The 27,761-nt window shown below is 44.4% G+C and overlaps 2 protein-coding genes across 10 annotated transcripts in view; both read right to left on the bottom strand.

The window, feature by feature from the left end:
• Positions 1-10,602, bottom strand: part of IL21R (interleukin 21 receptor) — a 28,278-nt gene extending 17,676 nt beyond the window's left edge. For both annotated transcript variants that reach the window (XM_037383168.1, XM_037383169.1), the window contains exon 1: positions 4,305-10,602. The gene's annotated coding sequence lies outside the window, so the exon portion shown is untranslated. The remainder of the gene's footprint in view (positions 1-4,304) is intronic.
• Positions 10,603-10,705: 103 nt separating this feature from the next.
• Positions 10,706-27,748, bottom strand: IL4R (interleukin 4 receptor). 8 transcript variants are annotated; one of them, XM_037383164.1, is made up of 11 exons: positions 27,596-27,746; positions 22,769-22,882; positions 19,096-19,237; positions 17,469-17,623; positions 16,254-16,408; positions 15,496-15,652; positions 14,617-14,716; positions 13,982-14,051; positions 13,767-13,843; positions 13,288-13,661; positions 10,706-13,164 (listed from the first exon to the last, which is right to left on the bottom strand). In XM_037383164.1, the coding sequence occupies exons 2-11, from the start codon at positions 22,836-22,838 to the stop codon at positions 11,291-11,293; spliced, it is 3,174 nt and encodes a 1,057-aa protein (XP_037239061.1). In that variant the 5' UTR covers positions 22,839-22,882; positions 27,596-27,746; the 3' UTR covers positions 10,706-11,290. The 8 variants fall into 8 exon arrangements, with proteins under 8 accessions (XP_037239061.1, XP_037239060.1, XP_037239057.1 ...); XM_037383163.1 differs by having other exon boundaries at positions 10,706-12,759; positions 12,814-13,661; XM_037383160.1 differs by having other exon boundaries at positions 10,706-13,661; positions 27,601-27,746.
• Positions 27,749-27,761: the final 13 nt, after the last annotated feature.

The following is a 27,761-nucleotide window of genomic DNA, read 5'->3' on the forward strand; positions in this document are numbered from 1 at the left end:
AGTTACATGCAAAACCAAGCCGCCTTCTTGAAAAAAATTCATCATCAATGTACACTGCCATCTAATCACAAAGCTAAAGCAACAGGGAGACGGGATTCTCTAGCTGCCCAGTAGAGGCCAATAGCAATGACAGCAGGGGCACATGGGCCACATCAGCTATAAGAAATATTTAGTCACAGCTATGAAGCAGTAACAAACTGGCAGCAGGGAAAGTTGGTGGAAACATTGGCATTACCTTGCTCTGTCCTTTCAGCTGTGCTTTTCAGCCCTCCAACACTTCTATGGCTGGCCTGTTTAAATCATTGCTGTGACTGCAGACACTGCATGAACAGGAGCTGGAAAGCAGGTGGGTCTCATCAGCACTGAGTAAGAGTAAAGCCTGCTTGTGCACAGTGAAGGGCTGTAGCGTATTGGAATACACAGTGATAAATGGGGGTTGACGTCACCACTGTATCGGTATTACTGTGCTGATAGAAGGATGTGGTGAGCAGAGGAGGCAATGACTTCGGGTCCAAACACCCACACAACATTTATTACTGTATTGCTCTGCTCTCTTACTTTCATGCGAGAAAAAAGTGGGAGAGACAATAAAAACTCACAAGCCTCAGCTCTAAAAGGTCATAGCGAGGCTGGTGGAGTTAGAGCCTTGCAGTGGGGAGACATCAGTGTCAAGGCAATAAATGGTTAAGCCTAACTATATAGTTCAGTGTGTACCACATCAGAGACAGTCAAGTACCACTGTGCTCTGCTTCCCCTGGCCCCCAGAATGGCCCTCGGGACCAGGGCAACAGCACCAGCCTCGGCCTGCAGGCAGGGAGGTGGTCTGGCTCCGCAGAGGGACTCACCCCTACCCTGAGCTCACACCTGCAGCTTGTGTCTGTGCCGGGGCTCCGCAGATCGCAAGGCTGAGCCAAGGGAGGGTAGGTCATCTCACCTCCATGTACCTTACAAGGGGCTGCAAGGAGCCCAGAGCATGCTCCTTGTGCTCCTGGGCAAGAGGGAAAGGACCAGCACGATGGAGGGGACTTGGCACACCCAGTATGGCGTGGTGGTGGGAGGGAAAAGAACAAGGAGCTGGAATAACCCACAGAGATGGCAGCAGTGAAGCGGGCACAAAGCAGCTGGGTGCAGGAAGGTGAGCTGTGTTCAGCCCCGAGACCTGCTGAGCTGCAGAGCCCGCTGCCCCTACCCCCTGCACCGCAAGAGGAGGGGCAGGGTCTCGGCACAGCACAGCATCACCCAGCTGCGGCCGCACAGCCTGCAGCAGCCAGCCCCGACCCAACCTCAGGGCTCCTCAGGCAGCTGTAAGGGAAATTACAGGTAGGGTAGAGTCACAGCTGGTCAGTCCAAGTACAATACGTTTTTACCGTAGTTATAGAACAAAATATATCTCGCCTTTCATGTAGGCAAGGACAATCACAGGCCACAGAGAGCATAAGACTGTCAGAAGATGCTCAGGACAGAAGGTCCCAGCTCCATATTCAGCAGTAGCAGCTGTCTGTCTGTCATGTACTGATAAGATATTTAAAAAAAAATAATCATGAGCTTACTGCTTCCAGTATACATAACATCTGTTTGAAAAGGAGAAATCCAGACTTAAAAGGCTGCTGATCCCAGTCTAGAGCAATGAATACGCAGCCATGGGGAAAAGGGAGCAGCTCCAACTTCTGTGCTGGTATGCAGACAGAAACAAGGCGAGGTGTCGATATGTCAGGGGATGTTCCCAGGAGGTTGCCAAATTTTTTACAAAACATGCCAGATTTTTTATAAAAGGCTGTACGTATTCTGGGCCATAAAGCAGGCCAGCAGGTCTAAATCAAAACTATTAAAAAAGCTAACGTGGGATTCAGTTAATATACAACAAAAGGATAGTAACAGAGAACAACTGCAGGCTAAGCAGCTATACAGAAAACAGTGCAACAAGCAATTTTTCATTTTTAATGAGTTAAGTTTGAGAAGAACATGCATTTAGGCGCAATATGTTTAAATTTATAAAGCAGTTGGTCTTAGAGTACCACCAGTAATCTTGCTTTAAAAATTAGCTCTGTTATATCAAATGCGTATTATCACGTTTTTAAAGTAGTGTAGCTCATGCCTGCCAGACTACCACTCTTTGGACCGATCACACATGCTGCTCCTTCCCTCCTTCCTCTGCACAAATAATGGTGCTAGCACACCTTGCAGAGCCCTGAGTAACTATGGAGCAAAAGCTACACCGCTGGCCTGGCCTGCTACCCTCACAAAAGATATTACAACTCCCTGGGAAATGTCTAGCTTAGCTGCTCAGCCTAACAGACCCTGTGCTGTCCCACACCGCACCCAACAGTGACAACCTCCACAACCCACAAGAAGCATCAGCTCAGACAAGTATTTTCAGGAAGCTTGGGCCTGGCACCGTGCCTGTAAGTTGTCCACAAAGTGTGCGGAAGGAAGAGCTAGTCTCTCTCAGAGACTGCTCCAAACACGGTGAGGAATGGCTGTTGGGCCAACGGGATCTTCTCCATGCACGTTACAGCAGTGCACAACCAGCACAGGGCCATCCCAGTTACCAGCCACTACCTGGCAAGTGTGGTCCAGAGCTGCCTGCCCCGGCCTCGATGGTCCAAAACATCCGTTTTTCGAGGGTGAGTCAGGGGCATGGAGGCGTTTACTGTACAGAGACAAGGAACGCGAGGTAGGACTGAAGGTCGGTAACAAGCTCCAAGAGAGGGCAGCAGTGGCAGTCAGAGCTCCTAAGATACTTAATTCTAATTGAAGAAAGTTTATCCTGCGCTGACTGACAGAATTCAGGTGTGTACACTTGCTGTGACGCTCGCTGTTGGCGAATCCAAGGGAAGCATTCAGGGCCTGACAGAAGGCTGGGACAGCTCATTATGCATTGATGTGTGGAGACTCAGTAATTGACTCTCTTCTGTCACCTAGCACTGTGCCTACGCATGCGCGTATGCAAAACTGTGCGAGTGCTGCAATGGGAAGAGCCACAAGTAGTCTTGTCCCTGCAGAGCAAATGCTTAACATACTCCCAGCTCGTCAGTCCTGGGAAGGCCAGCGCAGTGTGACCCACCAGTTCTCTCTTGGGGACTGAGAGGGACCGTGCCCACCACACATAGTTTGGGAAGAGCCGTGATGTAGGACACACATGCAGGATCTCTAGCACCCCTGACACTCATTGCCACCTGGAGCACACTACGTAGATACACCTGCATGGAGCCAAGCAAGGTGGGTTCAGCATGCAGTGACCCCCCCAACAGCACAGAGCTCTACAGCTACTCTGTGCTGTGTGGGGCACCGACTCCTCCACACCCAAGATTCCCTGGCACTTCAGGGCAGCTGAATTCAGCCCCCAAGGAAAAGCACTTGGAGACCCGAGGCAGTTCCACTGACATGGATTTACATTGATTAGAGGTAAGAGGCAACTACTTTCATCCAGATATAATCTCAGCCCAGTCTGCAGTGGCAACATTCACCAAGCAGCAAGTGTAACAAGCACACCAGGGAAGGCTTGGTACATTCTGCTAAGGTTACTGATGATCCAAATGCATTTTTCCATGACTGGAAGAAGGGCTATATCTGTATTTATTTATCAGTAAGAATAAAGACACACAGAGGAAATAACAATTGGAGCTGAAAATTCATTTCTCTAGAAGAGAGAATTGGTGACATTTGCAGTTATCAAGTTCATGATGTGGGGGAAAAAACCCCACAAAAACAGTACGACCTCTGTATTTTCTTCCTGTCACAATGGAATTAAAACAATATTCTCAGCATCGTTAAAGATACAGACCTGGTATAATGCTAGGGTCAAAGGCATCTTTACTGGCTGGTGACATATAGGAAGAAGATAATCATACATTACAATAAGTAATGAGTAAAAAATGGCAAAGGAACAGCTGAGACACAAGTAAGTGTTCTGCTGGAAGGGAAAGCAATAGAAGAAACCACCTCAAAGCTCAGGAAATGGGGTAAAATATGAATGAGCCAGGCAGAAAGCCAAGGTGTTAGTCAGCAAAGCAGGTGGCTGAAAAATAACAAAGCCCACCAGGCTGGCAGCCTGTGAGCTGACACAGGGTGCTGCGGAGGGAGTTCAGTGCTTTTGGTCTGGGAAATACTGAGTGCCAGCCACAGAGACCCCAGCACCCTGCCCTCCTGCCTCCCTTTCCCCTTTGCTAGTTATCTCTTTGTAGCAAGCAACAATGGGCTCAGCCTCTTGTTTTCCCTGATACACCTCAAGTCTGAACCCATTCTTAATGAATGCTGCAGCAGGAGGACATCACATTGGCTCCCACCAGAGGAAAAGGGCTTACCTTCACAGAGCTGTGACTGTGTATGTCTTGCTCACATGGAGGGGACCGCACAGAGGCTTGTATCTTCTCTTAGGAAATCACCAGACACACGCTGGTAAACAGAAACAGGAATGACTGTGCTTCTGAACTCACCCTGCCAATCTGGAACAGAAACCTACAGCTCTCCTCAGGCTCAAACCCACCAACCTCATCTGCACCATGCAAAACATGCCCTGAGCATCTCCCCACATGCCTCACTGCACTGTATACATCCAGCCCATAGGAAAGCACACTCCTCCCCAAGACAGCCTCCACATAGCCCTCCTCTGAGAGCCTAGACCTCTTTGGATAGCCCGTGGGCAGTACTCTCCCTCCATGTCTGTCAGAGCCCTGCCTCACAGCTGCGTTCCTGCAGCTTCACAAACTAAGCATCAGCCTTTTCTTGTCTCTTCAGCTGATGCGCCTCATCCTCCCCTACCACAGCCATTCTCAAACTGGTCCCAGGTCACATCTTTTGCATTTACACTTCCAAAGAGCACTGACTGTGCACAGTCAGCAAGCACAGCGCTCACCTCAGCCAGCAGTGCTGACAGAACTCCCTGCTCCTTTCATGCAGGTTGGCAGAAACCCACCCACTTCGAGCCAACATCCATCAGCTGGTCCTCAGATCTCTGCTCGCAGGGATGCACCGACACCAGAGCTCTGCTGCTGGCATACAGCTATTTATGGCAAGACCCTCACCCGAGTCTCCTAGATCTTTTGTTTTACCACAGCTGTCAATGATCACCACATCCCATCCCTGCTACCAGGCCACAAGTTTTCCAGCAGGCCTTCCACACCTGGTGCTGGGTGCCGCAACTGAGTGGGCCTTGGACAGCTTCTGGCATCTCTAGTAGGGTGAGAAACATGCTAGCCGTTTTCAGTCTCTGACTGTGGATGCAGTTTCAAAGCAAAAGCTAACAGCTTGCACCGCATGCTGCTTCCACGTGGCAAGCAGGGAGCTGCAGGAGATGACTGCGTGGCAGACCGAAGACCCCAGCAGCATTGCTGGCTCCATCCCAGACCTACAGGACACAAAGTCCTACCACAGTTAGTGGCTTCTCATGTCACTAGCAGGGATGTACTGTGTCTTCAGGAGAAAAGGCAGGATGGACAAACAAGCAAAAGTTATGAGAAGCACCTTGCAATATCATGGGGCTTATTAACAGTGCTGGGGATAAACAGGATTTTCATGGAAACAGATTGCTCCAAAGTAACCAATGTTTTCAAAAATTCAAAATACATTTCTGCATAGAGAAACGAAAAAGTTTTACAAGACTTTCTTGGGACAGTCCAAGTTTTGTGAAGCTGTGGCTTTCCTGATACTGGTAAGAGTTCATTGTAAGGTGGCAGAAGGCAGGAACTTTTTTTTGAGGCTAAAAAGGCCAAAACATGGGGTTATTAGCTCCAGTAGAGCACAGGGACTAATGCAATGAAATTGTGTCACATCAGTGTATCTGCATCCAAATCAGCACTGGTAAATATTTACAGCACTCAGCAACAAGAGGAGGAGTCTGAAGGTCGTTCCTACAAAATGTAGGGGCCGGGGGATTCCATGCTCCACGGTGGCTTTGGTTGTGGTGTGAGGCTCATGCTCAAATGAGGAAGCTGCCTGCATCTTTGGTTGCCTTCTGTGACCAGCCCTACAGAGCATGGTTTCCACACTCCTTATCCTGTCACTGTGCATGTGCAGAAGTTGGGAAGTGATGTGCCCAAGCAGCAAGAAGTTAAAACAGCAGGTAATGCACAAGATAGAGACAACACGGACAGCAGCTGAATGTGTTGGTCCTTTACACTGGGGAGCGCAGCTGGAGGTTTTTAAGACAAGTCACAAGAACAGCAAAGGGGGCCTAGCCAGAAGAGGGAGGAACCCCTGATGCTTCTGTCAGGTTAGCAAACAGATGGTGTCTGTCACAGGGGCCCAGCACAGCACAGAATGAGGCCACGGAATAGGTAGCACATGCTCAACTATGGGTTGAGCCTTTGTGGAGGAAACAAGGCACTTGATGGCTCCGTGGCCTCCCTCGGGTTGTGCCAGAGCATCCTACATGCCTGTGGAGTGCCTCAGCTAGGCAGTGGGGGAGCAGACCACCCAGCAATGAACTGCCCTACATGACCTTCAGGCCCAGAGCCTGCCAGACACATGCACTGGTCAGTGAATGCATGGCATGAGCCTGCCTGAGCAGCTCCCCGAGGCCTCTGCTGGCTGCTCACCCAGGGCCAAGAGCATGAACTTCATGGCCAACCACAGCCAGTGCAGACCTGGTTCTCACAGCAACTCTTTGGAGCATCAAGAGCCAGGGACTGGTTACAACCCCGAGCCAGTTGTGGAAATTCTACCCCAAGAAGGCAGTCCCACGCTTTCTCACCCTGTTATATATCTTGCTGCTGTGTGGGTGGCTCACTGCAAGTGAAACCAGCAGTGGCTGAGCTGGGGAAAAGCAGCCAAACTCAGACTCTTCAGCTTATGGCAAATTCCCCATGTCTAAGAGCTGGGTAAACAGCAGCAAGTAGGAAAGTCCCAGTGATGCATAAAGGCACTGACTCTGTAACCTTCAAGCAGAGGACAAACACCATGCTGCCGTGAGCGCCCTGCTCTTACACCATGGAGCACAGCCAGGACCATGGGAGCGGCTGGTCCATCACTGAACTGGGAGAGGAGCTCCTTCAGGCACCTGCCACACTCCATGGACTGGGGCAGGTCTAGCACAGTCATCGCTCTATCAAAGACAGGCTGCAGGTCACAGGCTGGTACCGCACCAACCTCTGCCATTAGTTCCCCCTCTGCATTCAGAATACAGAACTTAAAAGTCTCCTACACAGACGGTCAGAGTTTTATAGGAAGTATTTGGCTAAGAGTAAAAGAAGAAAACAGCTGCTCCTCCCCTTTAGGCAGCTAAATATGCCACAAGTCAGTTCCTCACTCTTCACCCAGGGCTGCAGCCAGTTTTTCTTCTCTTTCATCTTGCAGTCTTGCTGGAGGGACAGAGGTGGCTATGTGGAAATTTCCATGTTGTAGAAAGCCACAGAAGGGACATGATGCAAGCAGGACAGCACAAGGGACAAACAGAACCAAGCACCTTTGGCCAGAGTACTGCAGAGGTGTAAAGTTCCTCTCAACATTGCTTTCTCAGCTTGTCAAAGGAATGAGAAGTCACAACTTAACAAACCAGTGGTGCTGCTGATGGCTGTTACTAGGTGCTTTGGGAAAACACACCGAGGCATCGCAATTTAGTAAGGTTTAGCTTTAAGTGTGTTAGCAAGGTACCTAGTAAGTGCCCTCCTCCTCATTTGGCTATTTTTGTCCTTTGCTTTGGGAGCAATCTGCTTTGAGAGACCATAGTCCTGCAGGCTGTCAGCCAGTTCAAGCTGAGCTGTTGCTTGGCTTCTGACCTTGTCACCACAGTTTAGTCAGAGGGGCCACGAGGGCTGTGCCATGGCTGCAGCATCCGATGAAAAGCTGACGGCATGACATGGCTGCCTTAGTCATAACAACGTGGTAAAAAAATAAAAATTCCGGGTAATGTGCAATTGTGATACATCACCATGTGGGAGCCTGGGGCAGACCTGATACTCAGCAATCTGCAGAGGTGGAAATGGTATACGTATGTGTGTGCATATGTGCATGCACACGCCTGCACACTGCATGGGCACAACCCCCTGAGAACTGGTCAAAACCACCTGTTCTTTGTGAAAGCAACTGTATACAAAATTACACACTGGAAGCCCCTCTGTCAGAGCTGGAACACAAACTGCACAAATCATGCTCCCTAAGGAGTTACCTACAGAAAAGCCATGGCTAGGAGAAAGCCAGCTGTCCTCACAGTCTCTGTTCACTATGGAGTTTTGTCACATAATTCCATGGTCAGAGGTAAACACTAGGGACCAGGGTTTTGGAAGTCACAACCCCTCCATTTGGTTCCTTCACCCTTTGTTCCTTTGGCCATGTTGCTGTTAGAATGCAACACCTAAATGAACTTGTTTTCTTAGATAAAGTTTGTAGCTCGTGATTGATATGCACTTGGACATCCTAGCACCCTGCCTCAACAATGCAGGGCTGCAAAGAAAGATGTAGAGACAAGTTATTTAAAAAGCCGACTCCTCCTTCCCCCTAAATTAACTTGTCCCTACCCACAAGAACTTGACGCCACATCCCTCAAGCTCCTGTTCCATACTAGTCTCACCCTCGTCTCATGGTTATTGTTAGTTTTCCACAGGTAATGACAAGCCTCGTACCTGATAGGCTTTTGCTGTTCCACACGTGCATATTTCCAAGGTGCCAACACTGTTCAGGAAGAGAAAGAAAAAACCAGCAAGGCTGTGGCATTCTCTGCAAAGCAAAATCAGTGTATCACAACTACCTTCTCCTGAACTAGGAATACACCCGCTTTTCTCAGGAACCCATTTCACTCAGTGAGTCAGGTTGCCAATACCTGGTAGGCAGCCAGGTGAGAAAGATGTGGAGGCAGAGTGAACAAGCAGTAAGTGGCACTGTAACTAAGCTAAAACCTGGCACAAGCCTCCACTTGCACTGCAGTCTTACAAAACAAACTGAAAGACACTGAAAATACACTTACTACAATCAGTAATTCTCTGTCCTGGTAGGAGCCCTCTGCTAGCTAAAAGGATACACTTGGCAGGTCCCAGCCTTCAGGAATGAAGTTCCCCTCTCAGGAGGGGAAGCACCTTTGCAAGCCCAGGCTGGGGCCGGCACACCTGGCTGGCAGTCCTGGAACCAGCCCACAATCAGAACTCCCGCACACTCCGGGCAGATCATCATCTTAGGCCAGAAACCTGTCATGTGAAACCTACCTGTGTTTTATAGTCTGGCAACAGCTACGGACAGTAAAAGTGGAGGACGGAACGTGACCCTAGCTCCCACTGCAGTCATACATCACGCCTGTCACAGGGCAGGGGGAGAGCTGGCCAGCCGCCCAGCCAGCCCTGGTGTGTATCGCCAGTTCTGGTTATGCAAAGGCATAGGAACAGGGGTCCTCTTTCTCAAAGAGTTGCAGTTTGATTTCACCAGAGAAATACTGGAAGAAGAGAAGGGGAAGAATACCCATGCACAGCCAGCTGGCCAACAGAAGCAAGCAGACAGGAGGGCATAGCTGCATAGAAGAAACAAAGCCAGAGGAAGGCAGAATGAAGCTGGGGCTCAGCAGAGAAGTGCTGCAGCAAATAGCTTTCCAATCCGGCCTGAGCAGACCTCTCCAGACTGGCTGCTCCAGCCAAGTGCAAGCCTTCCAGGAGGATTTCACAGAGCACAAGAGAAAGTGCAAGAAGCAGAAGGGGAAGAAAGCATCACTGATGTCCCCTGCACGTCCCTTCACAGCCCCATTACTACTACAGTAAACAGCGAGTAACCCATTCCGGGTAGCTGCAATAACTAGGTGTGTGATTTTGCTTAAACTTCACTTTGGATTTAGGGAAGTGAGTCAGCTTACTCATAAGGCAGACTATGGCCTCTGTGCATCTTCCTGTTCCACCATTTCAGTGTGGGTTTGGTTGATGGGTCTTGAAAAGCCTCTTCGCCTGTCTGCCTCACAGCCCTCCCACTTCACCGAATCTGTGCTGATGTTAACTACAGCAGTGACTGTCCTCATGCAAAGAATGAGTATTTCTGATAGAATTCAACCTCACCTGACTGAAAATAAAATTCAAATTAATATTTTCATTAAAAACAAATAAATAACATGTTCATCAGCACCTTACTACAAACAGTGAATCTAACCACCTTAGTGAGCAAGCTACAAACCAGTGCCTATACAAATGTAAACTACCACATTTTGAATACAGACACTTCACTGCAAGTCTCCTTCCAGGGCTTATATACCTTTTTACCAATGCAAAATTGATGCATAGATACCTCTACCACTTGGCCAACCTGAACTTTGATGAGATCTGCAGTACAAAAATTCTTACTGACAAAACACTTTAGACCAGTTTCTGCGCTTAGCACCATTGTTTCTTTCCTTATGAATGGCATTGCAAATAAGGTTTTTGAAATAATGAGAACATGCATAAAGTTCCTTAACAGTTCTTAACTATTTTGTGCCACTGCCAGCATACTAGGGTGTTATTTACTGTACCAAAATAGAAGATAATGCCCTAGAAAAGTTCAGACTCACGAGTAAAACTTTTGGAACAATTATCCAACAAGAAGTATATGCTGCCTTAAAGCTACAGGCATAATTCCCATTCTGACTGCACAAGAACCTGAGAAAATGCTCCATCACTTTAGGGAGGCTAACCATAAACTGTACAAACTTCCTGGGAAAACACTACTTAGAAATGCCTGGTTCCATTTACAGTTGTAGAAGTATGGAGTAACTCTGCTTGCTTCTACGTAATAAGAAACTAATAATCAGTAACAGCATTGCTTAAGCCTAGTGACAGTGATCTTTATTTCAGGTCTTGATTAAGCAAGTATACAAACATACACCCATGCTGGGGCTAGGCACACGGGACCTTCCTCCTCCATTCCCCACCCAATAAATAAATTATGGAAGCTGCGTGAGGCTGCCAGTACAAGTAAATTCCCTTCTGACCTGCACTTAGGCCCCACTTCCAGGGGTGTCAGCACCTTCCACATCACCTCTGTGTGCTTCCCAAGCAACACACAGAGTCAGGGCAATAACCACAGGAGCTGCATTAAGAACTCCTGCTTTGTGCAGCTGCTGCTCGCTTTTAGAGAACAATCACGGCCAGAGAGCCTTAAGCTCTGGCTTTGCTGCCCCGACAAGAGTTGTAGCTGAAATTATTAGGTGCTAACCTCTGCTGTCCTGCAGGGGCCTGCCTCACATACCGGGTGCCAGCCCTGCAGCAGGTGTGAATGTTACAACCCACTGAACTCACATCTGAATTGTAGTAGCCCTCGTTTCAGGCAAGATCAGAAGAAAAAGCAACATTTCAATTTGCCATACAGTTCATTTCCAAAGACTTTGGTTCAGTCTTGGCAACAGTGACTAGGCTACCTTCATGTAGCAGTTGTCTTCCTGAGCAAGAGCCTGTACAAGTTTCATTTTTTTTTCATTCTTCCTGTTGTATTCCCTCAATAATTCTACTGGGCTTTTTTTAACTACAGGTGCCAATCTGCAACCCTCACTGCAAATGGTGCAAGAATCAGGACAGAAGTCACCCACAAAAAGAGGAGGTGACACCTTATCTGAGCCCAGGGGCTCTGTGCTTTTTAAGTTCAGCCCAGTGCTGTCCAGTGATTCTTCTGGCAAGCTAGCTGCTGAGCCATACCTCCTGCCTCCTGCATGCTTTATCATCTCTTTATTTTCCCCGGCATTTCTTAGGTGGTCATGCGTATGGCAGTTAAAGTCAGTATTTAGTCTGTTACTGTTGCTCTCTTGCATCCCTTTACCAGCACAGTTAAAGCTGCTAGCTTTAGTCCACTTCATAGTTCTTTCTCTGTTGTTAAAATACTGACAGTTCTGTTCCAACAAATGCAACAGCTGTTCGCCTCTGCTGGTATTTTCATCTTTGCTATTACTAGACAGCTCAGTAGAGTTGGTGATCCATAGGCTGCCATCACTGGTCCGCATGACATTTTCATTAGAGGCTAAACCTGGGACAACGCTGCAGTCAAAAGCCTGTACAATCAAACATACTTGGTCATCTGTCCTCTGGTCAGGTTCACAGATTATGGTACCTGCAGGGGTTTCTCTCAGGTTGTTGTACAAAAGATGAATGAAGGGTTCATACAGTGACCTAGAGATAACCTCACTGTCATTGTCACTGTATGTACCATTACATTTAAGTGCATTATCAAAAGGTTGATAACCAGGTGGTTGAAATCCAATGGGGCAAAAAATTCCATTTGCTTTCTTTTGAAGATTTTGATATGTTACTTGCTTATGTATTTCTTTTTCTGGTAGGAAAACTGAAGCACTCTCATTTACATGTGTGGGGGAAGATGGAAAATCAGCATGTTCTGAACAGGTGTTTTGAAACTCAAGCTCAGTGCAGGGAGATCTGTAGTTGGTATAACATGTCTGATTGCTAGGGGGTCCATAAATTTCATCTCCACAGCTAAGTTCTAGCGTCTCTGAAAACTGTGTCAAAGGTGGTGAGGAGCACATATTTTCAAAACACACAGTCAGGCTACTGTTAGCCATAGATGGAGACAGAAGGGTATCAAAGCTTTTATATACAGAGCTACTTGGTTCCTTGAATGCAGACACAAGAATATCAAAGCTTTTGTAGGCAGAACCACTGGGCTCCACAGATGAAGACATAAGGGTGTCACAGCTCTTGTAGGCAGAACCACTGGGCTCCACAGACGGAGAGATAAGGGTGTGAAAGCTCTTGTAGGCAGAACCATAGGGCTCCACGGAGGGAGAGATAAGGGTGTGAAAGCTCTTGTAGGCAGAACCATAGGGCTCCACGGAGGGAGAGATAAGGGTGTCAAAGCTCTTGTAGGCAGAACCATAGGGCTCCACGGAGGGAGAGATAAGGGTGTCAAAGCTCTTGTAGGCAGAACCATAGGGCTCCACGGAGGGAGAGATAAGGGTGTCAAAGCTCTTATATGCAGAGCTACACAAACCCATGGATGGAGACACAAAGATATCAAAACTCTCATGTGCAGGGTTGCTTATTCTGTCTTTTCTGGTCAGAGAGGATGGTTTATTTGGAGCTTGCTGGATCAGGACACACAAGTCATGCTGATTGTCAGAACTGCACGGAGAAAGGCTTTGATGAACCATGTGCTGAACATCTCTTGCATCCAGAGAAGCAGAATTTGTGCTGGAGCTCCGATAGCCAGATTCAAAGGATTGTTCTGATTGTTCTGACTTCTTGCTAGCTGTACTGCAATTGTAGTCATCTTGCGAGGCTTTGGTAAAAATGGAGAGTGTATGAGAAATATCACATGGCTGCCAACTCTGGGCTGCACTTTCTTTTGGATTTTGCTGTGATGGATTTTCTGACTCGAGATTCTCAAAGGTTTTATTCTTACCTGTGATGATGCCTGGGTCTTTATTGTCTTGCACGTTTTCATCTACCAGGAGTTCAAGAAACATGTCAGCTAGTGCATCATTGTGTTCAGTGTGTTCTCTGAGAGCACTGACACTGTTCTCATCAGGCTCAAACACGGTGATTGGGTCACTAGTCTCTTCCTGGCTCTCAGCCTCAATGTCTGTTAAACATTCACAGATTTCTATAGACTCTTCAATCAAAATTGTCTCAGGGGTTAAAACTCCACTGCTGCCTTTTGGAAACCACTCTCCAGACTTGCTGTGGCAACTGCAAGATTTCTCAACATTCCTGATGTTATCTTTTCCCTTGAAGCTTTGGCTTGGCAAACTTTGAACCAGACATTTCTTGCAGCTTCTGATTTCGGAAGCGAAAAGGAAAGGACAGTTAATGTTTATGTAATGGGAAACTATTTTATAATGTAAAGCAGAGGTGTTGTTTTTTTTCCTTTATCTTACTTACATTTGGTATTCCATATGACTCTGCTTTAAGTCATGGAAAGGGAACTTAATTTCATCAATGTAGCACAAAACTGAAAACTAATGAAGATATAAATGAGATTCAGGACACATGTGAATTGCATTTAGTATCCCTGCACTAGCTAGACAATAGCACTTGTTACATATTCTACTTCTGGTGATCAGGAAAAGGTATTCTTTGCAAAGTCTGTCAATTACCTTGACATTTTTTACAACCAAATGGCTCTTAGCTGGATTTGGGATTTGATCCCACCATTCTTTCTTCACTCTGCAAAGGAAGAATTAAAATAGTTTGCTTTGACTGCATTTTGGCTTCATTAGTGTATACTTCCCTCTTAGCCATTTGCATGGCAGCAACAGGAAACGCTGTGCATCTCCAAGTGCTGCTTTTCATTAAACGAGTGCAAATATGTTTATATGTTTGGTGCATGACTGCTCTGCACACCCACAGTCACATATTCTTCTAATCATGTTTGAAATGATGTGCAGAACAGACAGGACCTCACTTTCACATTACCACTAAAAAAAATTAAAAATTCCAGCAAACACTGGGGTTGAAAACTGACAGACCCCATAACTGCAGCCTGTTTTGGACGCTGTTAACAAGCCCATTCTAGTACAACTAATAGAGAATATTCAGTTACCTATACAGAACATGACAGAGTGCAACTGATTCTTGTTTATAAAATGTTTGCTCAGAGAACAAGATAAAGGTGCCTAGGAAAAATAAAACATTTGATTCCTGTACTACTAAACATTCAGCTAATCAATAGCAATAATGATGTCTGTGCAAACTGCTCATCTATTAAACCTGTTAACGGTACAATACATACTTGGTAAAACAGAAGTAACAAGTTACAGATACTGCCATGATCAGTATGCAGGAAACTGGAACAGCCATCTGCAGAACATCTTCAGCTGTTACTTGGTAATCTGTTAAACATACAGATTTACATGTGTATGTGCATATACATACAAGTACTGGCAATACTAAATTCATTGCTGTTCTCTGAAGGAGTACTTTTTAAGGTGCAAAAGAAGGGAAAATAAAGCTTCTAGTAGGTAAGCAACAGAACATACACAGCTACCAGTGTTGATGGTGTGTGGCATGTCTGAAAGATCAGTACAGGTATTGTGGTCAGTTACTGTGAGTGTTAGGAGCTGGGAGAGCCAACACATACTGTGAGGCCACGTGCCAGCTCTCTGGGACAAACCTGTCACATGGTCCCTAAAATCTCCACTGTAGTACAGCTATGCTTCTTGTCCTCTCTTTTGCTCTTCAGACATTTTTATAAACCCTCAGCCCTCTGATGGTTAAAGTATTGCTTAATTTGCAGCCTGCATCTCTTGGTTCATTTATACCCACTTGCTCTTACGTCAATGTTGTTCTTCAGTTTAAGTATCTCTCCTACTTCCCTGGTGTCTACTTCATGAAGTATTTATAGAGAACACACACATCCCCTTTCAGCCTTTTTTTCACAAGGCTAAGCAATCCTACTTCTCTTGGTCTTCTCTTCCTTAGTTTCCCCAGGAGTTGCCTTTTTACATCTAGTCTCTTCAGAAGCCTGTACAGAGGTATCCACGATACATTCAAAAGGATGAAGATGATGATTCTGGAACTCTCCCCGAGAGGAGAGTGGTGGGGTATATATGATATGGTTTATAAAACTATACCATCCTTTTATCAAGCTGCTATTTGTTACTATACTTACCATAGTGAAATTCAACTTTGTCACTCCATTCACTCCAGTAAGCTGGGTAGTCTGTATAGTTGCACCTTACACTTGCAGCATAATCATAGCCTCTCCTCAAGGAGCTTGCAGTAATTTCAAAGCTTTTTGTCTGGTACTTAATGGTTTTTACAGAAACCTGAAAAGACAGTAAGAAAGTTCACTTGGATTTCTTTAGGAGCTGAAGTGTTAGTGACAGCAATTAAATAACAAGTGTTACGTGTTTCAGCGACCTTTCACAAATGAGCAGATGAATGACTGTATACCTGATCTGCTGCGTGTGATACTGCGTTCTGTGGTCATGAGCACATGGTATGTGTGACATGCCACCATGCATGTTCTTGCCCTATCAGAAGCAGCCCAGTGCTAAAGTGGATTGTTCAGGAGGATGTCTGAAACCCCTCAAGTACACCACAGAGCCATGAACAGCCTCTGGCTTCCTGAGGTCCAAGGAGCAAATTAATTTCAGGGAAGAGAAGCATTGTATTTTCAACCTCTGCCCTGCCTGCTGAGAGCATCAGACCACTCTGAGGTGGCAGTCAGATTAGTTTCAGTCCTTTAAAGCCCACCTGAACCTCCCTGGGGGAACGTAACCTACAGAAAGTGTGTGATCAGGAACATTGTGGGATATGCCCTTGCTGGCCCTTACACCAATAGCCATGAAACGGTTTCAAGACTTTTCAGAGGACTTTTTAAACTTGAAAGCTCCAGAGAAAATGAAGAGACTGGCTGTCTCTTACCTCTGTTGGGTGCTGCTTCCTCCAGTATTTCACTTCATAGATGACCGGCTGTCCAGAGAGCATGGATGGAGGAGAGTAGCTCTCCTCCCAGGTCAGATTGAAATTACCATTTTCAACTTTCTCAATGGCAAGATTTTTGGGGGCCCTTGGCTTAACTGTATGTTAAAAAATACAAATAAGGAGAACATGGCAACGGGAAAGCACTGGTGGAGAGAAGCAGAGGGGCAAACATTCACCAGTGACCAGAATCTCACTGCAGTCAATGCATTTAGCTCGTTTCACTATGCTGTAGCACAAGGAGATAGAGGCCAAACCAGAGCAACTGCAAGGTATTCATATAACAAGCACAGATTCTTCAAGCTGGATGAACAAACGGCAAGTTCAACCTTTTGGTGCACTGGATGCAGCTTTTAGCCTGGAAAAACAGGAACGACCTGTGCCCTCACAATAGCACGCTGTACCGTGGGGCAGGCAGGAGCTTCTGACAGCTTCACAGCCATGCTGTCCGGGTGCATCCTGGCCACCTGACTCTGAGAAACTGATGCAGGCTCCTGCTTATCTTGCTGATGAGCAGCAGAAACAATCAAGTATTCTGAAAAGAACCATCTCACCCATGCAGATGTATGTCTGCCTCAGATAAGTGAATGATTTCCGAGTCTTTGAGGTGACAAGTGTGAACAAGTACACTGTTCTAAACAAACTAGGTGCCCAGAGACATAAACCATATCTACACTCTGCCCTGTGGAAGAGCAGTCATTAACTTCTTTTACAGTAATTGCTGTTGGATTATAACAACCAGTGATAAAAAATAATCTCTGCTCATGAGGGATGATTCAACTAGCATGAAAAATCAGAGTACGACAGAGACAGGAATGGAAGAAATCTCAGTAGCTACAGCCTAGTGTCTTTGTAGGAACTGAAAGTGGCATGCTCCTTTTCATCCTTGAATTCCACAGCCACAAGTAAAACGCACTAATGATGCCTAAGCCGACAAACTGCTGCTGGCTGGCAGCTGAGAGGGTACAGCTAAAAGAAGAATCACCCTCTGCTTGCCAGAATCAAGATTTCTAAGCCAAACTGATTTTGCATTTAAGCCAGCATGGCACTTTTCACTTTCGACAAGGAAAAACTGTTCCAGTGACATGGATGAAGAATTAGCTAGGATTGCAAAGCCTGGAAACTGATGTCCTGGTGACAAAGTAAACAGTTTCTTACCAACCAGGGCTGGCGTAACACTGTAATTCCACATATCAGTCCCATTGAACTGTAGAGTTAAAATATATGTGAGGCCTGATACAAAATAATCCGAACATATTGTGCAAGTGCACCTTAAACTGTTGTCTTCATTTTCAGGGACACACACACTCATTCTGAAAAACAGGCAGAAAATTATGTGATGCTTAGACTGTGGCACGCTGTTTCTTGATAAGGTGAAATCAAGCTTCCCAATGTGCAGACCTAATCATATCCAAGACAAACAAGCTCAGTTCCCAGAAATGTTTAGCCCCAAAAAACCCAAACCAAAACTGAGCTCCCCCAAAACCCCACCCTCCCCAAACACCCCTTGGATATCTGTATTGTACAAATGAAAAACTTGACAGAAAGGCTAAGGATTGATCCCAAAAGGAAAAATTAACACCCTTCATCACACTTCAACCTCTGGAGTGGACTGTCAGCTTGCTAGTATAGGAACAGGTTTACTACAGTGTACAAAGATACTGTTATTTGGTTATTTAGACATCTGTGTGGAGAAATCATATGGAGAGGAACAGGATAGCACAGAGGCATCTTCCTTAGTAGGAGACAATGACTGGCCCTGCTACAGGTTAGGGACAACAGTCTGTGCTTCAACAGAGTTAGACTGTATGCAGAGATAATCACCTGGGTTCTAAGGGAGAGTACCTTTCACACAGGCTACAGACTGGTGAATCAGGTAAGATTTCTCCCGAAGGAGGTTAAATTTCACAAGAAACTAAGGTTGGGTAAACTTATGGGAGCCCTACCACTCTGTCCTGGTTTCAGCTGGGATGGAGTTAACTTTCTTTTTAGTAGCTAGTACAGTGCTTTGTTTTGGCTCTGATGTGAGAACAATGCTGATAACCGCACTGATGTTTTTAATTGTTGCTGGGTAATGTTTATATTCAGTTTCTTGGGCCTTGCCAGCCAGCGTGCTGGAGGGGCACAAGAGACTGGGAGGGGAAACAGCCAGGTCAGCTGTCCTGAACCAGCCAGAGAGGTATTCCATACCATGGGACGTCATGCCTGGTATAGACACTTGGAGGGTTAGCTGGGGCAGGGGTTGTTGTTGGGGACTGGCGGGGCGTCAGTCGGTGGTGAGCAGTTGTACTGCGCATCACTTGTTTTTCCCTTTTCCTTTGGATTTTATCCTTTTTCCCCACCTTTCCATTATAATTGATAATATTATTATTTTTTTTGTTCTTACCTCTTTATTCTGTTTAAATTATTACATTGTTCTTATCTCAACCCTCAAGTTTTACATTCCTTTCTGATTCTCCTCCCCACCCCTCCGGGTAGGGGGGAGTGAGCAAGTGGCTGCATGGTGCTTGGTTGCCGGCTGAGGTTAAACCACACCACACTCCTACAAGTGGGACCTGATCACTCCTCTGTATTAAGAGTGCAGAGAGGTGTGCAGAAGGGTAAACCACAGAACAGAGCATGCCGTTAACTGCAGCAACCCATTTTCCCCTAGCAAGAAGAATAATCTGGATTACTACATCTTGTTCCAGGCACCCATAGTAGAGGGAGGGAATCAAAGCTGGTAATGGCTACAGAATACATGAAGTTCCAACAATGATAATGTAACATCTTATTAAACACTCACTGTTTAGAAAGAAATTCCTTCCTGTAGTAGAGCAGGAATTCTCTGGAACAGTTAATGTCTGCAGGCACCTTCCAGTGACAAACCAGCTCTTTGTCATAGTCAGTGACGCATGCAAATTCCCGTACGTGTCCTGCAGACATAACTAGGGAGAAGCAGCACACAATGAGAAGCAAGAGAATAAAAAGAATAAATTAGACTAAGCAGAAACATTAAATTTTCCATCTAAACAGAGCTACCAACTCCCTATACATTAAGTGAAAGCATTGTTATTTTTTGTGTTCTGGGTAAACTGAAAGAGATGAGTGTCACCAACTGTCTCCACCTTTCCAGAGAGAATGCCTACAGTCCCGGAGAGAAAGAAGGTGGTCCGCAGTAGTAATATTGAAACAGAAAGGGATAACTCATCCAACACAGCTTCCAAGCACAGAAAATCGCATTCTGATAGCTCTATCTAAAACACATCAACATTTAATTATAAAACAGCATAATCCTATGTGTTAAATACAAAAGGTTCAAAAGCCAAAATGCAGATAATTAAGTCTGACCACGATCACTGCCTACAGGTGTGTACTGGTGTTTTACCTACAAGAGTTCCAAGGTTCCCAAACGCATGCCCTCTGCCCCTCCAGAGCAGCTCCCCACTACCTAGATCTTCCTGTCACAGGCTTTCTTCTAATATATGCCTTTTCTTAATTTCACTCAGTATTTCCTGTTCTGTCTTCTACTTTTCATTATTATGACAGTGTTTGGAGACCTGGAGAGCGAGTCACATTGTTCTAAGCAGAGTAGGTACAGAGAAGCCCAAAGCCACTGTGCTCCCCAGGTTCACATTTACAATCTCCTTCACTGGCAGTACTTAAGAAAAAAAATTGAAAGCATACTTTCATCATCCCAGACAATTCTCTGCCTTCTCTGATGTTTGACTTCTCTGTTATCAGTAAATACTATTGTCTCCCTTTTCTTGCCTAAGTTGTACAGATCTAAATCCTTCTCTCCTGCTCCACCTCTCAACTCCCTGTAACAATTTTGAATTTAGAACCAGCTTTAGCTGTTTTTTTAGAATCCTATTAATAGGTATTTTTCTGATAGTTTCCTAAGGGATTCTGCTAGAAGTTTTCCTGTGGCAATTATACAAGGGTGAATTTTGTTTACATGGCCCAGCACACCAATTGCTCTCCATTCTTGTAATTTACATTGCAAATTCCAGATTAAGTTGCCAACAATTCACACGCTGCAAGATACCTGTCCTTCAGCCACTACTGCTTGATTGGCTTATTCTTTCCAATGGGTACTTAAATTTCAGATTATTCCTTCCAAGCAAAAACTTTTGATGTCAAAAATACCCAATTTTATCCTTCCTACATTTCTACTTTTCTGTAGACCACATGTGTTATTTATTCTGATATGACTTCTGCATACTCTGATACAGTACAGTATCTGCAAATGTAGTAAAAACAGGATGGTCAGATGCCTTTTAGTGGACATGATATGTAACACACAATGGGATCCATCACCAGATCCTCTGGTACTTCAATAAAAACCTGACTCAAAGAAACAATTGCTTAGTACTATCAGAATACAGTCTTTCACCCTCATTAAAATCTACACATCACTTTCACTTGCCTTCTAAAAGACCTCCCATAAAACTTGACTACCAAGCAGCCTTGGATCACTTGAGTAAGCTCAATAACCTTAGTGGGGCTCACTTATGCAAATGAGGATTTACAGCAATGTCAAGGAACTATTTAAAAATTCTATAAAAATTGTAATCTAAATTGTCTGGTATATTGACTCCTTATAAACCTAAAACTGACTGCAGTTTACAGCTTCATTATTGTTCAATTATTTAGAAAATGTTTTATATTATTTACTAAGGCTAGATAGTTAGCTTGTAGATAAGAACTATCACTCATATCCTTTTTGGATGGCAGCTCCACATTTAGTCTCCTTTTGTTCTGATGGTCCCCGATTCTTCAAAAAAAACCCAAAATCATCAGAAAAGCAGCAAGTTAAAGATTAAACTTCTGCAATACTTTAACAGTCACACTGCTCATTTATTTTGAAAGAACCGTTATCTATCTATCCTGTGGCTATTGTTCGTATTTGGTTGTCATTTGCATTTTTATGACTAGTTTCTTTTCTTCCACTTCAAGATATACTTTTAAAGAAGTACTAACATTTTAAGCCCTTTAAAAGGTGAACATCATTATTTTGCAATGTGTGAATGATCTTACAATTTCAAGAATACTTCAATTAAATGAAGCTCTTCCTGCTGTGTTAAGCTATGACTAGCAGCTTTATCTTGCCTTTCAGAGTCCTCATGTCTTTCCAGAACTCTAAAGTATTTTCTCTCTTCTTTTCCTGTGACCGTCTCCCTTTGCTACCTCTGATAGACATTTTTTTAAACTTTAGATATTTGAGAATTTCGAAACCACATACAGTACAGTTTGTTTTCAATCCATGTAGTTAAAAAAGGGAACCGAAATACTGGATTTCTTTTTTAATCCTCAACTACAATACAATGCTGAAGAAACTTAAAACATGTAGTTAACCAGGGTGGGGTGACAAGATGACAGGGGGGAAAATCTGTAAAATTATGCCCTGATAAAGTTCATTTACAGAAAATGTGGGATTACCTAGATCAGATGATGCAGCCAATGCGCTCTCGCAAACCTTCATCCTTCACATTAGTTCAAATTATACTATTTCATAGTACACAAGAAAGTAGCTAATAAACATTTTTTAGAGACAGGCTATTTTGAATTTTAAGTATTTTGGTTTGCTTTTTTAAGAAAAAAAGCAAAACCACTGTGGACTACTGTGGAACTACTTAAAAAGTACAGAAAGCAAAATGTAAGATTAATTTTCCAGAGAATAAAAATGCACTGCTGGAAAACATGATTTCATATATCTAATTTTGCCTTTATAATCAAGTATCACAAAAGATACAAAGAAAAAAAGTTTCATATTCAGCTCCTGCCAGTCAAACTTCAGAAAATGACCATTAGCTATCAAGCAGCATGAAGACTTAATGCAGCCACATGTCCTGCCAGACCAAATGAAGGGTGCAGTGAAGAACACACAGGACACTATGTCAGTCACCTGTCCCTGCACAGACACAAGCCAGAGCACGTAATGTCTGACAGCAAGCACCTGCAAAATTTGTTCAAATTCAGTCAACTACATTTCCCAACTCAGTAACTCTGCACACTTCAGAGAACACAAATTGCCAGATGCCCTTTAACAGCAGACCTAGAGGCGATACCTACAGCATCCCTCCTCCCTCTCAAGGTCTCACATGGCAAACAGTGGCAGTTATGAAAACAAGCAAATGAGAGACTAGTGCTTTCTGGTCTTACAGGATTTCTGCAGAGATGTCCCTGGGTTACTGCTGAGCACCTTCTTTGTAGTAAGGTGTCCAACAGAGTTTAGATAATGGGGAAGCAAGAAGACTTCCCAAACTACGGTTTCTCCTTCCTGCAAATTCCTATTTTTTTTCTTGCCCATTTGGAAAAGGTCAATTAAAAGAAAAAAATAAGAATTTATTCTAGTATACAGATTTCTGACATTTGAAGTTACTACACATTTTATGTTAATTAATGGTACTCGTGTTGCCTACTAGTCATGGGAAAATGAACCCCAATATAATAATTTAAAACATTGAGAAACATACCTTCACTTGTTGAATAGGTGAAGAAAAGGATCCACAGGACATGCAGTGCAGCACTTGGCAGTCTTGCCATTATCGATGCTAGCCAGGTTCAGTAGGACAAGGTGTGCTGAAATTCTGAAAAGAACATTATTATAAGCTTACACCACTGTCCCGGTTAAGGTTTGGGTATGTATAGTTCTTCCTCTGCTAGAAGTTAGGATCCTGCAGTGCCTGGTTCCCCTAAAGTTAGCTCACAGAACAACATTAAGCATGGAAAAATAAGGATAATACAAACAAGCTAGAAGATGTTCCTGCAAAGGTTTAATTACAGAGGATGCTAGACTGACATTGGCAGCGGACCTACTCTTTTCAGCTACTAGAAGAGCAAAGCTGCCAGTATGCGAGCTATTAAAAGGGTAAGCACTAGACCAAAATTGCTTACAATCAATATACCACCAAAGCCCTACAATTCTACTCAGGCAAGTGAAAAAAAATAAGATTGAAGCATCTGATCTATTGACTAAAATGTTTTCCCCAAGTCCTATCACCGGTACCCTAGATAATAAGAATACCATCCTCTTGGAAAAGATTTTAGCAAAGACTTCTGAACCTTGCTTCAACAGAGTGTAGATTCATTAAAACAGTAAATAATTAGAAGTTGTAAGACACATACCTAATCATGATACAACCAGAACAACTTCAGGGAAGGAAAGTTATGCAGCTTTTACGTATTAAAATTATTTAAGCACAGATAAGCTACTTAAGTAAACTGAAAACAAATGAAATAAAGACTTCCAAAAAAACTTCTTTCCCCAAGATTTCTCTGCTAATGCAATTCAGCCACTTAGTATAATCCAGATCATACTCTGGATTAGATATGGCTACCAGCTTTCATTTTTTTCTGAAAAATGAAACACTAGAAATGTATGTGATTACATACAAATTTACCAAAATTTTAAATGCAAGTCACACTAACTACTATGGAATAACCATGACTTTGCATTCAGTATAAAGGGGGATAAGACTCATTCAGCAGCACATTCTCTTAATACACAACCCTTTTGTCTCTTCCTCTCCTGCTCTTTGTGTTTTCAAACCTCCGAGCCTGGATGCAGTGTTTTTACTACCTGCATGCTACAGTTGCTCTGTTTACATTTGCAAAGTTCCCAGGTGGCAGGTTATTTTTTTATTTCAAAACCTCACAATTCTCTGTTCCACTCAGTAAAGAAGAGAGAAATCAGATCTCCTGGAGCAGAACAGTGATGTTGGGCTTTCTGCAGAAGTTCTGTTAGATTCTGAAGCAGAAGAGACCGTTGAAACTTACCTGTTAATGGTGGTTTGATACCCTCTGCTACAGCTACAGCAGTAGAACAACCTTTGACACTTCTAATGATTTGAGCTTCACCAGCTCACAAGACAAAAGGAACTAATGAGAGATCAGCAACTCTGCCACCCTATAAACTTATTATGTAACAAGCTCAGGAAAAAAATCATGACCTTTTGAAGAAATGTATGTGGGCACTGAATACACATAAGGATGTGCAGCCTCAAAGGCATGCTACCAAAGCCACAGGCCCTCAGATAACTCCTCTCCAAAACTGGGAAGATTCTCAAGCACAGCTGCTGAATATTTGCTGTCAAACACTCAAATAGAATAAACACAAGGTAGGCAACAGCCAGATTCTCTCTCAGTTGTGTAAGGGACAGAAAAAAATCACTTTTTAATACAGACAACCACACCTTTTACTGATAAATATATCTACATAAATCAAACTACTGTGAAATGTAGCAATAGAATCTTTTTTTTTTTCAATATATTTAGAATTACTAGCACTTCACTTATGATCAATCTTTACTTCAGTATGTTGGCTCCAAGGCAATTAACTCATAATCCAAGTTTCTGCACTTGTCAGAAAAAGTCATGTTTAATGATACTGTATTTCTTCTATTCTCAAATGCATGACTGACCACTCTTCAAAATAAGCTTCTGAAAATTAAACATGGGAAATGTCAACCTTAGAGGTTCATGGGTAACAACACTGTTAGCAAAAATAGAAGATTAGAATGGAAACTCTTTTGTGACCTTCTCTGAGGCAGTTACTGCTCATCTAGCAATAAAGGACATACTTGAAAGACAAATTTATCATAAATTCTCAAGAAAACTATCACTCAAGAGATGAGCTTTTAATGTTTTAGGAACAGACAAAACACGACTGAGCACAGTATAAATGTTTTTAGAACAAAACAACTGCCTTTGCTGCTGCTGGGGCAGGGGGAGAGGGGGAAAAAAAAAAAAAAAAAAAAAAGCAAACTGCTCCAGCACAAAAAACCCTTCTTCTTTTCTTCCTTTTTCCTGGAATCCTCAAGAGAGGAAGCATTTGCTTTCCAGTCCATTGTTAAGTAATACTGCTGCATGACTGCAGTTCCAAGAAACTCTTAAACTTTGGCAGAGAATCCTGTATCACATAAGCATCATCACATAAGAATCAACAGATCACAGAGCAAAAAGTTCCCCCCTTCCCCAGGGGGAAAAGATGTGCACATGTTGATGAAAATGGAGTTAACCCACAGCTCAAAAAAAAAAAAAAGAAAATTTGTGCAGTTTTGGTTTTTTTTTTTTTTAAGAGTAGTGGACTATAAATCCAATACAAAGGGAGGAAATTTTAAATCGGCAATACCTTTCCTGTCTGTTAGCTCTAAGTTATTCTTTGTATCAGATAATAAAATACCAATCTTAAACAAGTACAAAACACATATAGAGAATCCTAAACTGACAGCAAACCTAGTAATCCAAATATATCTGAGGAAAGTAAGGTATAAAAGATGTGACTTCCCCAACACTACGAAAGAAATCTCTATCAGGGCTAGAAGCAGGTCTATGAGATCACTGGCAAAAGTTATATGCTTTGATGTTTATCACTCCTGTCCCAACAAAAAAAACAGTATGATTGAAAAGATTTCATTTACTGTCAAGAAAAACAGTAACAACTTCTGGTCCGGGCTTCTAAAGAAATTACAGGCATAATTTGCAAAACCGTTAAGCCCAAGGAGTAATTAATTCCCAGAAGACAGATGACAGTAATTTCTGCTTAATTTACCTTTGCTGCAATTGTACAGGTAAAGAAACACTTGCTATTTCAAAGTGGCTCTTTCCGAAATTAAAATACATCTTGTCTTATGCTTTCTGGTTTAAAACATTAGCTGCAATTGCAGACTAAAATGAGATAAGCAGTATGTAGCAAAGCAAAAATTCCTGAACTGATTTTGTATCAGAATTTAAATAAGTCAGGGAGTAATTTCTATCTTTTTTTATTGCTGCTTTTTATTGATTTTTTTGTTCCCCTACGTGCCTACACAAGATGACAGACCTACAGGAACATAAACCATAATGCCTATCTTTGACATGCAGTGTGACTCCCAGAGGTAACTGCACAAAGTACGTGTATGGTGAAAAGCGCAGGCGTCTCTGACAAAGTGGGTTTTCACAAGAATTTGGAAGTTGAGGAGGAAGTCCTGTATACTATGTTAAAGTGGAGGTTTAGATGAAAGGGTAGACTTTCTAACTGGAAGATATTTAGAAGTTCCAATAATTAAAGGATGGCAGCTTTGGTCAATGAAGAGCCAAAAGATAAATTCAATAGTTCCCACTTTGTGTTACCTAAACTGAACAACAAACCACTGCCACTTGCTGCTTTGCCATCCAGTTAATACACCATTGTGTTAACGTTATCTCTTCTTGCTGAGACTACTACGGCTGGACAAGCAGAAACTGAGATCTGTGGAGAGGTCCGTAGATTACGGATTCTTCAGTGGCGAAGCTTTGTCCCATTTTTTATTTTAAAGGGCATAATACACATATTATTGTTTATCTGACACAGTATTTCCTGCATCACACTGTTTGATCACTAAAGAAGGAATTTAACTTCAGAATGGTGTCTTTTAAAGGAGTAAAGCATTTTTTCCATTCTTTTAAAATTAGTAATTTTACTAATATTTTAATATTAACCTTGTTCTACAAAATTCCTTCGTGTAGTTTGGGATATCATTAATGTTATTTGATGTGACAACATACAAATGACATCTGCATTTCTGGAGGGGGACAGGGCACATCTGGATAAACCTCACCTCACAAACACGAGGAAAGCCTCTCAAAATGAGCAGATGGGTTCTTAAAAAAACCTTTACGACTAAACCGGCTAAAGTTTCTGCATCCCAGCCGTTTTCATATTGAGGGGACAGAGGCCAGCAGAGCACACACACCACGCCACTGGTAAGCAACACAGCGCTCTCACTCCGTTGGACACACCGCGAATCAGCGCCCGCAAGCGGCAAGGCACGTTGGGCACTTTCTAAGGCCTGACAGGAGCTACAGAAACTGCTTAACCCTGGCACGGTGAAAGAGCCCACACAAATACCCGACGCCTGGACCGCAGCGGCTCCCCCCACCCTGCGGCCCTGAGCCCCGGCTGCGGGAGCTCGCCAGGAACCGGCCCCAGGCTCTGCCGGAGCGCAGCGCCCCGGCCGGCCCTCAGCGCTACACCGGGCAGCCGCCGCCCTCCGCCGCCGGGCTCCCGGCTGAGAGGAGACCTCTGAGAACCGCACCGCTCCTCTCCCCTGCTACCTCAGAACACCGACCCGAAGGCAGAGTGAGCCCCCGACCGCCGCGTCCTGGGCCTCCCACCTCGGAGCGGTGACCGGCGGCATGACCACCCCGCGCCGCCCGCCCGAGCTGCCCCCCGCCGGGGCCGCCACCGCCCCAGGAGCGCGGAGCAGGAGAAGACGGACAGCGCGCTCCAGTGTGCGCTCGGCCCCAGCCACAGTTAATAAGAAGGCGGCCTCCAGCAGTACCTCGCCTGGTCCGGCCGCCGGGCCCGGGCTTCGGCTTCAGTTTCGGTCCGGGCGGGCGCGGCCCCGCGGCACCTGCAGGCCAGCCCCGGCACAGACGCCACGCTCCACGGCCGCGCTGCTCTGCGCCTCCCCGCCGGCAGCAAGAGCTGCCCGCCCCGCCGCGCCG

The sequence above is a fragment of the Falco rusticolus genome, chromosome 4 (assembly GCF_015220075.1).
Source record: "Falco rusticolus isolate bFalRus1 chromosome 4, bFalRus1.pri, whole genome shotgun sequence".
Lineage (NCBI taxonomy): Eukaryota > Metazoa > Chordata > Aves > Falconiformes > Falconidae > Falco > Falco rusticolus.